General features: G+C 43.1%; 1 protein-coding gene across 5 annotated transcripts in view; it reads left to right on the forward strand.

Annotated features, from left to right (window-relative positions):
• ZNF667 (zinc finger protein 667) overlaps positions 1-14,272 on the forward strand; it is a 46,411-nt gene that overhangs the window by 6,466 nt on the left and 25,673 nt on the right. For 3 of the 5 annotated variants that reach the window (XM_029924618.1, XM_029924614.1, XM_029924616.1), the window contains exons 2-4: positions 6,352-6,443; positions 8,161-8,287; positions 9,350-9,442. In XM_029924618.1, the coding sequence (XP_029780478.1) occupies positions 6,411-6,443; positions 8,161-8,287; positions 9,350-9,442 (253 nt within the window). In that variant the 5' untranslated portion in view covers positions 6,352-6,410. Of the gene's footprint in view, positions 1-4,311; positions 4,428-6,351; positions 6,444-8,160; positions 8,288-9,349; positions 9,916-14,272 lie in introns of those variants that run through there. The other 2 variants (XM_029924615.1, XM_029924617.1) reach the window with 2 other exon arrangements.

A 14,272-nucleotide genomic window follows, 5' to 3' on the forward strand; every position in this document is an offset into this window, starting at 1 on the left:
CACACACACACACACACACACACCCCTGAGCACTTCCCCAGAGCAAGTGGACAGCAGAGTGACTACGCCTCTTTCAGATTCAGCCCACAGCACTGGCCCCACTCCACTCTGACAACAATAGTGATGTTAAATACAGCTATCCTACCTGAGCGCTGGTCCAGGGCATTTGGGGTGTCCACCGAAGTGGGTGAAGACAGACTATAGCACCAGTCAGGATAAATTAGTAAGTTACATAATGTTTTAGGGAGATCTCTTTCCCTCATGCTACAACACAACACTTCCGACACCAGATATGTGGGGTTTTCCCTCATCAGGCAATTTTGCAACACTGACTGGGTGTCCTAGATTTAACTCATTTAAAAAAAAATTTAATGTTTATATTAGAGAGACAGAACACAAGCAGGGGAGGGACAGAGAGAGAGGGAGACAGAATCTGGAGCAGGCTCCAGGCTCTGGGCTGTCAGTACAGAGCCCGACGCAGGGCTCAAACTTATGAACTATGAGATCATGACCTGAGCGGGAGTTGGACATTCAACCAACTGAGCCATCCAGGTGGCCCTCTTTTTTTTTTTTTTTTTAAAGAGACAGCACAAATGAAGGAGGAACAGAAAGAGAGAGAATCACAGGCAAATGCTGTACTGCCAGCACAGAGCCTGACACAGGACTTAAACTCATGAAACCGTGAGATCTTGACCTGAGCTGAAACCAAGAGTTGGATGCTTGACCAACTGAGCCACCTAGGTGCCCCTATAGTTTAACTCATTTTTTAAAAAAATCTGTTTTTCTTTTATAGTTTATTAATAGTCAAGTTGGTTTCCATATAACACCCAGTGCTCATCCCAACAAGTGCCCTTCTCCATTCCCATCACCCCCTTCACCTACCCCATCAGCCCTCAGTTTGTTCTCCGTATTCAAGAATCTCTCATGGGTTGCCTCCCTCCCTCTCCTCAATTATTTTTCCCCCTTCCCCTCTCCCATGGTCCTCTCTTTCCACTTATGAGTGAAAACATATGGTATTTGTCCTTCTCTGCCTGACTTATTTCACTTAGCGTGATACCCTTAAGGTCCATCCACATTGCCACAGATGGCCAGATTTCATTCTTCCTCATTGCCATGTAGTACTCTTGTGTATATATACCACATCTTCTTGATCCACTCATCAGGTGATGGACATTTAGGCTCTTTCCATGATTTGGCTACTGTTGACAGTGCTGCTATGAACATTGGGGTATATGTGCCCCTATGCATCAGCACTTCTGTATCCCCTGGGTAAATCCCTAACAGTGCTATTGCTGGGTCATAAGGGAGTTCTATTGTTAATTTTTTGAGGAACCTCCACACTGTTATCCAAAGTGGCCACACGAGTTTACATTCCCACCAACAGTGTAGGAGGGTGCCTGTTTGTCCACATCCTTACCAGCATCTATAGTCTCCTGGTTTGCTTATTTTAGCCACTATGACCAGTATGAGGTGGTATCTTACTGTGGTTTTGATTCGTATTTCCCTGATGATGAGTGATGTTGAGCATCATTTCATGTGCCTGTAGGCCATCTGGATGTCCTCTTTGGAAAAGTGTCTGTTCATGTCTTCTGCCCATTTCTTCACTGGGTTATTTGTTTTTTGGGTGTGGAGTTTGGTGAGTTCCTTGTAGATTTTGGATACTAGCCCTTTATCTGATGTCATTTGCAACTAGCTGTTCCCATTCCGTTGGTTGCCTATTAGTTTTCTTGTTTCCTTTGCAGTGCAGAAGCTTTTTATCTTGATGACGTCCCCATAGTTCATTTTTGCTTTTGATTCCCTTGCCTTTGGAGATGTATTGAGTAAGAAATTGCTGTGAATTTATCTCATTTCTAACACTCTACCTGGAGGTAGTGCCAGACCCCCTGATTTAGGACTCAGTCCTGGGAGACTGCCCCCTCACTTCACAGACCAGTCATAGGTCCCCAGGCTACCCACAACTTCTGTCCCACTTGGCTACAGATCCCATGACAGTATTCTCAGGTTCATCTGATTTGCTAGAACAGCTCATAGAGCTCAGGGAAACACATTTGTTTATTTTTATTTATATTAAATATATATTTTTTAATGTTTAGTTTTTGAGAGAGAGGGCAGGAGAGAGACAGAGGGAGACAGAGGATCTGAAGCAGGCTCCACACTGACAGATCCTGATGTGGGGCTTGAACCCACAAAATGCGAGATCATGACTGGAGCCAAAGACAGATGCTTAACCAGCTGAGCCACCCAGGAGCCCCCATATTTGCTAGTTTATTAAAGGCTCTGATAAAGTGTATAGATGAACAGCCAGATGTAGAGCTACATAGGATGACATCTGGGAGCGTACCAAGTGCAGGAGCTTCTGTCTCGAGTTGGGGTGTGCCACCCTCCTGCTGTGGACGTGTTTACCAGCCTGGAAGCTCTCCAAACCTCATACGATGGGGATTTTCTTGAGGCTTCCTCAAGTAAGCATGATCAGTCATTAACTCCACTTGCAGTTCCTCTCCCTTCTCGAAGATGGAGTGTGAGTGAGGCTGAAAATTTCAGGCTTCTTCTCTTCATGGCTTGGTCTTCCTGATTGACCACACCCTGTCCAGGAGCCCACCCAGAGTCAACTCATTGAAACAAGAAACATTCCTAGTGTTCTTAGCACTTAAGCATTTTCAAGGGTTTTAGGAGTTCTGTGGTTCTAAGGAGGGAGGCAGAGACCAGGGGATGCCTTTTTAGTTCTCTCGTATGTGGTGCATTCACTGTGAGAGCTGCAGAGAAAAGAGAAGTCAGGGATGGGCAGGGGAGACTGGGAGTGATAGGTAGGAGGTTGGGAGGCAGGTTGCATTGTTAGTAGGTTCGAGTGAGACTGGTAGAGAGTGAGAAAGCAGAGAAAAAGGAGTGAGGAACTGAGGCAGGGCTGTGGTAGCACATTCTGGAACCAGCAAAGAGGCCTGCATGAGGAAGGAGAGAGATGTAGGATCTGACTTCAACTGTCGTTAATCCTCAGGACTCCGGTAGTTCTGTATTGTTCTTGTTTAATGGGAGAAGAATGGCAGAGAGGTTCAGTAACGTGCCCCTGGTAACACAGCTAATGCCAATAGTCATCACACTTGGGTAGTCTGACTCCAAGTGGTGTGTTTAACACAGCCCTTCCCTCTGACCCAGGGTGGTTAGTGGAGTATCTGGATCAACCTCAGCTTGGATTACAGCTCTGCCAGTTCCCAGCCCTGTGACCTTGGGCAAGTAATCCCTACTTCTCTGTCTCTGTGCTTCACTTTGCTCATCTGGAAATGGCATTAAGGAGAGTACCTGCCCCACCAGGTTAGGAGTGACAGTTAAATGATGATACTCGTAAAGTGATGCTTAGCCCGTTTAACCACCTTGTATTTATTTGTCTTAGTATTAATTTTAGTATTACTACCATTGCTTACTACTGCTTTTCTCTCTCTCTTTTTTTAATGTTTATTTATTTTTTGAGAGAGAGAGAGAGAGAGTGCAAGCAGGGGAGAGGCAGCGACAGAGAGGGAAGACACAGAATCCAAAGCAGGCTCCAGGTTCTGAGCTGTTGGCACAGAGCCTGATGCAGGGCTTGAACCCATCAGCTGTGAGATCAGGACCTGAGCCACAGTTGGACCCTTAACTGACTGAGCCCCCCAGGTGCCCCTGTTTTTCTCTTTGTAAAGAGAGAAGCATGATAGCCAAACGTTCTTCTGGCTGAGTTCCTTAAACAGTATAAGGTCATCTTCTGACTTTTGTAATTTTTTTTTTAGTTTTTTTATTATTGAGAGAAAGGGAGAGAGAGAATGAGCTGGAGAGGGGGACAAAGGATCAAAAGCAGGCTCTGTGCTGACGGCAGAGACCCCAATGTAGGGCTCGAACTCATAAACCAGGAGATCATGCATGACCTGAGCTAAAGTCAGACACTTAACTGGCTGAACCACGCAGGTTCCCTGATGACTTGGATTTTATATCAAAACATGACCATTCTCAAACTGTAAACCTAATTATGGCCTTGGTTTCCTTTATCTTTCAAACCCCACTCTCCAGGGAGAGGAAAAAAAAATAGAAACATTCCTAATTCTGTTTTCCAGACATATGTATGCTGCCATTCCTTTCTCATAGAAAAATGAAAAAAATTTATGATGTGTCCACTAGTGTTGGCACTGGGGTGTGATGACAGTAGTCTTCAGAGGGTGTGCTAAAGCATTTAGGTGTGAACTTCTGTCATGTCTGTAACTTTGAAATGATTTCAGAAAAAAAGGAAAATGTTAACACTTGGTAAAAAGTAATCAGGTCTTCGTTGTATTTTTTTCTAGATTTCAAATTTTTCAAAATAGGGGAAATTAAAGTATACTCCCATTTCTGCTTTTTCTAGACCCTGGCCTTCTCCAAAAGACAAGTTTTAGAAGGCTTGGAATGACTGCCGTTAGAAGTATTTCTCTGTACGATGATGTTGGCATAAGTGGTTACACCCCACTCCCAATTTCAGCATGCGAGGGAGCATTCGGGACTGGTTATTGATTCGGTCAACAAGACTTTCCTGAGCACTGCTCTGTGCCAGGCACATTATCAGCTCCCAGGAGAACGGTGAACAAAACAGTCAAAGTGCTTATTCCCATGGAGCGCTAGTAGGGTGAAGATTGTTCCTACATAAATACAAACAAACAAGCTGTTCGGGGAGGCGGTTTGTGTTGTGAAGGAAATGGGGCACAGAGTGGTAAAGACTCTAGTATAGAGCAGCGTTATCCGTGGAAACGTCATGCAAGACCTAGTTTTCAGTTTTCCAAGAGCAAAAAAGAAATCATTACAGTTAAGTTTAGCACATTTTATTTAACTTAATATATCCTGAACATCAACTTGTAATCAATATAAACAATTGCCAATGAGACATTTTACATTGTTTTCATACTAAGTCTTTGAAATCTGTTTTACAAACCTCAATTCAGACACTTATTTTTCATTATTTGATCTGTATTTAAATTTCATAAACATTATAATTAGAAAAGTAGATTCACACAGCCAGTTTCAAATGTCCTTCAAAGTTTTATAGTAAATTAAAGCTTAGTTTTGAATTTTATTTTTTTAATTAAAAAATCTTTTACAGTTTTATTTGAGAGAGAGTGTGGGCAGGGAAGAGGGAGAGAGAGACTCTTAAGCAGGCTCCATTCTCAGCATGGAGCCTGATGCAGGACTTGATCCCACCGCCCTGGCATCGTGGCCTGTGCCAAAATCAAGAGTTGAACGTTTAACCAACTGAACCACCTAAGCGCCCCAGGGTTTAATTTTAGATTAATAAATTTTAATTCATTAACTTTAATATTTATTATGGTTTTTGTAATAAATTAATTGAAACTGAATAACATTAAACACTCCATTGCACCAGCCTTATTTCCGGAACTCAGTTGTCACTCAAGGCTAATGGCATGCGTGTAGAAAAGCATAGGTTCAAAGTGATAGAGGGGCCTAATCCACGTCACTGAATGTCCCTGCTGGATTTACACGTACATTCCTAGTAAGTTCCTTCTTCAGCTCCTGCGTCCCCTCCACCCCTCACCATAGACACACAGTTCATTCACCACATAGTCACCTGATACATTTTTTTAAATGTTAAGTCAGATCTTTCATTCTTCAGACCCCTGCTCCCTCATTGTTGTCTTATCACGCTTAGGATCAATTCTAACTGCTCCCAGCCCCTTTCTTGACGTGGCCCCTCCAGACCTCAGCCATCTCCCAGACCACTGCTCTCCACCTAATTATTTTTCAGCACACCATTCACTTCCCTGTACACACCAAGCATGTGTCTGCTGTAGGATCTTTGCATCTGTTGTACCTCTACCCAGAATGTTCTTTCCCCAGTGCTTCAGGTACTGCATTCAAACCTTAACTCAATGTTGCTCCTCTGAGAGGCCTCTCCCAACCACTCCATCACTCTTTCCCCTCCTCTGGTCAGATATAGCAATGATCTCGGCTGACATTATTCTATATGAACTTGCCTATCTCTGTTGGAATGTAAGGTGCATGGGAGCTGGTACTTCTCTACTTTCTCTGCCTTTTCCCCAACACCTGGGACAGTGCCTGGCACATAGTAGGAATACAAAATGCTTGTCAAATTAATGGATAGGTGTCTTCATGTCACATTTGCCTCCTGATCTGGAACCTTCTGTTGTCTTGGGAGCAGTTAGCATTAGCCATTGCCCCTTCCCATCTGTGAGAAGGGGCAGGAATGCTGCAGAAGATGTTCTATCATCTCTCCCGTGTGTGCACGTGCATGGGTGACCAGGGTGACGGGCCAGGGGATTCTTAACCTAAAGACTCTGGGACCACCCAAAAGGACCTGCCATTCTCATGATTTCTCTTTTCCCCCAGCCCCACCTTCTTAGCACTCTGCCCTGCTCCACACTTGGACCGTTAAGGGGGAGGAAAGGATGCCTGCTGCACGAGGGAAGTCCAAGTCCAAGGTAAATAGTGATTCTTCGGGGGGGGGGGGGGGGGGAGTTTTATCTTATAAGACATGGGCCGTTTGCTTCCCTTCCACGGACACTTCTTACCTGACAGAATCCCATCCAAGACCTGTTTCTGTTTCCTCCCATCACCAGGGAGGGAGGGAGTGTAAGAGTTCCAGCGCCCCCCGGAACCGCTCAGTGCCTGCCCCTGGCCATTCACCTGTTTGTTCAGCATCGCCAGGGTGTCTGCCAGGGCTGCTCCCCAGACAGAAGAAGAGAGCCGCCACGGTTTCATGAGGTAGACCTGAGTGCCCAGGCAAGACCTCTGAGGCAGAAGAAGACTCAGGGTCTGCTTTAGAGTTAGCCTGTTGTTGTTTTGTTTTCACTTGTACAACCCATATTTACAAGGAGGAAATCTCTCTGTGTGTAAGAAATTCCACATAACCTTGTATTCAGATTGGGTTTCTTGGAATCAGGACAGTGAGTCAGCCTCCTGTTACATGCTTCACCACTTTAGATGATGAAGTGATTTTCTACAATAAACACCTTGAACACAATTTCTCTAACATTTTTGCCCTATAAGTTATGTTTGTTCATTCTCTGTTGCTGTTAAAACATATTTCTGCAAACTTGACTGCTCAGAACAGCCCGTACTTACGGCACACAGTTCATGCATGGGTCAGAGGTCAGGCACGGTGCAGCTTGGCCTGCCTTTGGTCTCACAAGGCTAAAATAAAGGTGTAGGCTCGCGGTGTGGTCCCATCTGAGGCTCAGAGTCCACTTCTAAACTCACTGGTAATTAACATATTCAGTTCCTTCTGCTTTCAAAGTGGCACCCTTCTATTTTCAAGCCAATAATACCAGGTCAAATCAGGCTTCAGAAATCCCTGACTTTCTTTCTGTTCTCTTCCAGCTAGAGGAGATCCCCTTATTCTAAGGGCTTCTGTGATTACATCACCCACTTAGATAATCCAGGATAATCCCCCTATTTAAGGTCAGCTGATTAGTAACCTTAATTACATCTACAAAGCATCTTTGCTCTGTGTAGTTTAGTCACATGCTCTTTAGAGAGTGTGTGGTTAGGGGCCTGAATCAGAAGCCAGCCTGCTCAGATTGAACTCCGGCTCCTCCGTTCACTGGTTGTGGACCTTCCATAAATCACCTTCCCTTTCGTTCCCCTCTCCCATTTACTCATGTGTAACATAGCTGTGATCCTCTCAGCAGTGCCCGAGTCACTGGCTAACATGAGTCGGTTCCTGTAGGGTACTTAGGAAAATGTTTTGCCTTTGTCAGTGCCCAGTAAATCCAAGTTGCTATGCTTTTTATGTGACACAGTCTTTATTTATTATTTTAGGGAGTGTATGAGTCAGGGAGAGGGTAGGTGGGGAGAGACAATCTTAAGCAGGATCCACCACATTCAGTGCAGAGCCTGCCCCGGGGCTCGATCCCACAACCCTGGGGTCATGACGTAAGCCAAAATCAAGAGTAGGATGCTAACTGACTGAGCCACCCAGGCGCCCCTGCGACACAGTCTTTAATAATAGCTAAATCATACCATATTGTGTTGTATTTATTTTATTTAATATACCTTCCCCTCTTGTCCTCAGAACCCCATATGTTTCCTGAAATCCTGACACCAAAGGTCTCCCCTTTTAGGAACAAGTTCCTTGTTGTTTCTAGCCATGTGGAAGCATAAGCCCATGGTGAAAGGACATGTGATTTTCTATTTCAGCTGCCAGTGACATTTGGGGATTTGGCCATCTACTTCTCCCAGGAGGAGTGGGAGTGGCTGAGCCCCATTCAGAAGGATCTGTATGAAGATGTCATGTTGGAGAACTACCAGAATCTGGTCTCACTTGGTAAGGCCCTCGCCCCTTCCCCCACCATAATCTGCAACCAGCCTATTGTGGGACATAAATTAGTCTAGTCAGGAAAACAGAAGCCACTACAGTTTAGTTTAGTTTTGTTTTTTAATAGCTTCATTGATGTATAATTCACATACTTATGTATACAAAGTATATAATTTAGTGGTTTTAAATGTATTCACAGTTGTACATCTATCACCACAATCAGTTTCAGAATATTTTTATTACCCCAAGAGAAATGCCAGACCCATTAGCAATCACTCTTCATTTTTCCTTGCCCACTAATCCCTTTAGATTAGGCAAACACTAATCTATCTTCTGTGTCTATGAATTTGCATATTCTTGCCTTTTCATAGAAATGTAGTCATAAGTACGATACTTTTGTGTCTGACATCTTTCACTTAACGTAACGTAGCAGGTATCAGAACCTCCTTCCTTTTTATGGCTAATAATATTCGACATTTTATTTATCCCTTCATCAGTTGATGGGCATTTGAGCAGTTGCTCCCTCTGGAGCTGTTACGAATGTGCTGTGGTTAAAAGGTAGATAGTGGACACAGCTAACGCAGAGATAACTGCAGGTTGCAGCAGCTAGGATAAAGGGGAGAGTTTGGGGTTCTTAGGACTTAGAGGAAAGGGCTCAGACTTCTGAAGGAAGAGAGAGGTGTGCTGTCTAGTCTCTTAGAGTCAGGAAGGGTCAGGCTGAGGCTAGTTCTGAGAGTGCAGGAAAAAAAATTAAAACCGGCAGAGCCCCGGCCCCTGCACAGAAAACAGGTCAGAGAAGGGTCCGATTGGGAGCTAAGAGGCGTGAGCTTACTAGGCGGCCTCAGGGGTTTCTGGCCTGACTTTTCAAGAGACTAGTTGGCTTTGTAGAGTTAGAAGTAAGCAAGCACCACTTCTCATTGTAACTGAACTTCCATCCTACTTCTCTGCCTCCTTCCCATCTTCTGTGTTTCCTTTGTGGTCATAAACCCCCATTTTCATCGACATGGGGCTGAGGCCTGGCATCCGTGGCACCCACATCCTGCTCAGTTCTGATGTTTTTCCTGAATGCAGGACTTTCCTTTCGGAGGCCAAATGTGATCACTTTATTGGAGAAAGGGAAAGCACCTTGGATGGTGGAGCCAGTGAGAAAACGCCGGGGCTTGGGTGAGTGCCAGAACCAAGACCTACACGCTGCCATTGTGTGTAAGAGCGCCCTGCATCTTGAAAGGGCGACTTGATACTTGACAGCTCCCAGTTTCCCCACCTTAAAGGCCCCAGGCCTGAGAGGAAAATTCAAGTCTCTTATGCAAGCCTAGAAGGAGAATAACCAACATTTAATGAACCCCTAGGTACCAGTAAGTGTAGGTCCCGCCCAGTCCTCTAAGGTAGGTATTCTCATTATTTCTGATTTATGTATGAGATGAGAAAGCCGAAGATCAGAGGAGTTCAGAGACTTGGCTGTGTAACCCAGCTAGGAAGTGGTGTCAGGGCTAGGTTTGAACCCAGCTTCTGGTCTCAGAAACTCCGCTCTTAATGCCCTCATCCCCACCTTCTCTGCCTCAGCATTTCCCTTCAGAGAAAGCATATTCCAGCTTCTCTCCTGATAGCATTTCTAATGATGTTTAAGCTTGCATTGTTCCTTCATTCTTTAAATAAAAATCAAAATATTTTCCACAACTTTTCACTTTGATTACTTTTAAGAGCTCATTCCCTTTTGTGATAGATTCTTTTTTATCAGGTTATTTTTACTTGTTTTAACAGTTTTAGAAGTCTTAGTTGTAAAACATTCATAATACTGAATTTATCATCTTAACCATTTTTAATGTACAATTAAGTGTTTTCACATTGTTGTGCAACAGATTTCAAGAAGTTTTTCATCTTGTGGGGGTTCCTGGGTGGCTCACTTGGTTAAGCATCCAACTTTGGCTCAGGTCATGATCTCGCGGTTCGTGGGTTCGAGCCCCGCATTGGGCTCTGTGCTGACAGCTCAGAGCCTGGAGCCTGTCTTCAGATTCTGTGTCTTCCTCTCTCTATGATCCTCCCCTGCTCATGCTGTCTCTCTCTCAAAAATAAATAAAACATTAAAAAAAAAAATAGAAGTTTTTCATTTCATAATAACTTCTGAAACTTTACCTCCTAAATGCTAATTTTCCCTCCACCTGTCCACCCTGCCTTTCTTTATAACTCTCTGATTTTGATTACCATGAATACTTTGTATGAATGGAATCATATGGTATTTGATCTTTTGTAACTGGCTTTTTTTTGCTGAGCAGAGAGAGAGTGAGAGAGACAGACCGCATGAGTAGAGGAGGGTCAGAGAGAGAAGGAGACACAGAATCTGAAGACAGGTCCTAGGTTCTGAGCTGTCAGCACAGGGCCTGATGCAGGGCTTGAACCCACGGTCTGTGAGATCATGAACTGAGTTGAAGTCAGACACCTAACCAACTGTGCCCCCCACTTCTTCCTTTTTTAAGGCTGCGTAATACTTCATTATATTTATCACATTTTTCTGTATCCATTTATTGGTGGCTATTTGGGTCATTCTGCTTCTTGGCTACCATAAAATTGCAGTGAACGTGGGAGTATAGAGATGTATTTAAATTCTGATTTCACTTCTTTTTGGCTATGTACCCAGAGGTAGCATTGCTGGATCATATGATAATTTTATTTTTTATTTTCTGGGGAACTTTCATACTGTTTTCCATAGTGGCTGCACCATTTGTCATTCCCATCAGTAGTATACAAGGGTTCTGGTTTTTTGTCAACACTTGTCATGTTTTGTTTAATGTGGCCACCCTTAAGGGTGTGAGGGGATATTGTGGGTTTGATTTGCATTTCTCTAATGAGTAGTGATGTTGAGCATCTTTTCATGTGGTTATTGCCCATGTATCTTATCTTCCTTGGACAAATGTCTATTCAACTTCTTTGCCTGTTTGTTAAAATAGGGTTGTCATCTGTTGCTGAGTTGTAGTTCTTTATGTGTTCTGTATATTAGTCCCTTATCTGATAGATGATTTGCAATTATTTTCTCTTATTACATAGATTGTCTTTCTCTTTATTGATCCATTTGACAGGCAGATGTAGTCCCATTTGTCTATTTTTAAAAAATTTTTGTGTGTGTGTTGTTTGGTGTCATATCTCAGAAATCAATGCCAAATTTAATGTCCTGAAGCTTTTTCTCCAGTGCTTTCTTCTAAGAGTTCAGTAGTTTTAGGTCTTAATTTAGGTCTTTAATCTATTGTGAATTAAAATTTTTGGTTTTGGAAGAGGGAAGCAGAGAGAGAAACCCAGGCAGGCTCCCTGCTGTCAGCACAGAGCCCAACTGGGGTTTGAACCCACAAACTGAGATCATGACCCAAGCCAAAATCAAGAGTGAGACGCCTATTACCTGAGCCACCCAGGTGACCCCACCTTGAAGATTTCTTTTTAATTTGGGGAAGAGAGAAAGAGAGAGAGCAGGAGAGAGGAGAAAAGGGAGAAAAATCTTAAGCAGGCTCCACCATGCTCATTGTGGAGCCTAATGTGGGGCTTGATCCTATGACCCTGGTATCATGACCTGAGCTGAAACTGAGAGTCTGTTGCTCAACCCACTGAGCCACTTACACCTTTTTATACAAGGTGTAAGGTGAGGGTCCAACATCTTTCTTTCTGCATGTAGATATACACTTTTCCCAACACTGATTGTGAAAGAAACTGTCCTTTCCTCTTGAGTAATCTTGGCCTCCTTATTGAAAATCATTTCACCAGATAAGTAAGAGTTTATTTCTCGGCTTTCTCTTCTGTTCTTTTGGTCTTTATATCTGTCTTTTTTCCACTACCATACCATCTTAATTACTGTTGCTTTGTAGTGTGTTTTGAAGGATTTAAAAAAATTCTTTTTACTTTAGGGGCGCCTAGGTGGCTCAGTCGGTTGAGTGTCCGACTTCGGCTCAGGTCATGATCTCATGGTTTGTGGGTTCAAGCCCTGCGTCAGGCTCTGTGCTGATAGCTCAGAACCTGGAGCCTGTCTTCAGATTCTGTGTGTCCCTCTCTCTCTCTGACCCTCCCCTGCTCCGCTGTCTCTCTCTCTCTCTCAAAAATAAATAAAACATTAAAAATAAAAAATTAAAAAACATTTTTTTTTATTTTAGAGAGACCACGTGAGCTGGGGAGTGGGGCAGAGGGAGAGAGACAGAATCCCAAGCAGGCCCCACACTCAATATAGAGTCTGATAGGGGGCTCGATCCCATGATCCTGGGCTCATGACCAGAGCCAAAATCAAGAGTTGGATGCTCAGCCAACTGAGCCGTCAGGTGCTCCAGGCCCTGCTTTCTAGTGTGTTTTGAAATCAGAAAGTGAGAGGCCTCTAACTTTGTCTTTTCTCAAGATTGGCTATTTGAGGTCCCGGGAGATTCTATATGAATTTTAGGGATATTTTTTCTATTTCTGTAAAATATGTTATTGGGATATTGATAGGGATTGCGTGGAATCTGTAGATTGCTTTGACATTTTTACAATATTGAGTCTTCCAGTCCATGTGCACAGGACAGCTTTCCATTTGTACCTTTGAGGGCTTTTAAGCGGTGCTTTGTAGTCGTCCATGTAGTTAGTTCGTCTTTTGGTTTAAATTTATCCCTAAATATTTTATCCTTTTTGATGCTGTAGTAAATGAGATTGTTTTGCTTATTTCCCTTTCTGAGTGGTTATTGTTAGTGTATAGAAACACAACTAATTTGAATGTTGATTTTGTATCCTGCCATTTTATTGGATTGGATTTGTTTATTGGTTCAAACATTTTGTGTGTCTATGTGGAATCTTTTAGGCTTCTCTACAAAGAAGATCATGAACAGGCAGAATGTCACTTCTCTTCCTTCTTTTAATGCTTTTGATTTCTTTTTTCAAAAAACTGCTCTAGTTTGGGGTGCCTGAGTGGCTCAGTCGGTTAAGTGTCTGATCTTGGCTCAGTTCATGATCTCGCGGTTCATGACTTCGAGTCCCGCGTTGGGTTCTGTGCTGACAGCTCAGAGCTTGGAGCCTGTTTCAAATTCTGTGTCTTCCTCTCTCTGTCCCTTCGCCACTCACACACACTCTCTCTTTCTCAAAAATAAATAAACATTAAAAACTTAAAAAAAAATCCACTACTGCTCTGGCTAGAACTTCTAGTACTATGTTGAATAGCAGTGGGAAAGTGGGCATCTTTGCCTTGTTTCTGATCTTAGGAAAAAGTTTTAGTCTTTGCACATTTACTGTGATATTTGTTGTAGGCTTTTCAGTTATGGCTTTTATTATGTTAAGGTAATTTCTATTTCTAGATTTGTTGAGTGTTTTTATCATGAAAGGGTTTTGAATTTTGTCAAAAGCTTTCTCTGCATCAAAGGAGATAGATCATCATGTGGCTTTTGTCTTTTATTTTGTTAATGCGATGTAAAACAGTGATTGATTTTCCCATATTGAACTGTTCTAGCTTTCCAGGTGTAAATCCCACTTGCTCATGTGTGTGATCCTTTTAATGTGCTGTTAAATTCACTTTGCTAGTATTTTGTTTAGAATTTTTGCACTAATATTCATTAGAGATACTGTCCTGTAGTTTCCTTTTCTTGTGCTGTCTTTGTCTGATTTTGGTATTAAGGTAAAAGTAGCCTCATACAATGAGTTCTCAAGTATTCTCCCTGCTTCTCTCCTCTGAAAGAGATGTTGGAGAATTGGTATGAGTTCTTCAAATATTTGGTAGAATTCATCAGCAGATGCATCTGGGCCTGGTGCTTTTTGATTTGGAAGGTTACTGATTCAGGTTTGTTTGTTTTTTTTAAATGAAATTTTTTTAATGTTTTATTTATTTTTGATACAGAGAGAGACAGAGCATGAGAGGGGGAGGGGCAGAGAGAGAAGGAGACACAGAACCGGAAGCAGGCTCCAGGCTCTGAGCTAGCTGTCAGCACAGAGCCTGACGTGGGGCTCAAACCCACGAACGTGAGATCTGACCTGAGCCGAAGTCGGAGGCTTAACCGACTGAGC

This window comes from Suricata suricatta, chromosome 16 (genome assembly GCF_006229205.1).
Source record: "Suricata suricatta isolate VVHF042 chromosome 16, meerkat_22Aug2017_6uvM2_HiC, whole genome shotgun sequence".
Classification (NCBI taxonomy): domain Eukaryota; kingdom Metazoa; phylum Chordata; class Mammalia; order Carnivora; family Herpestidae; genus Suricata; species Suricata suricatta.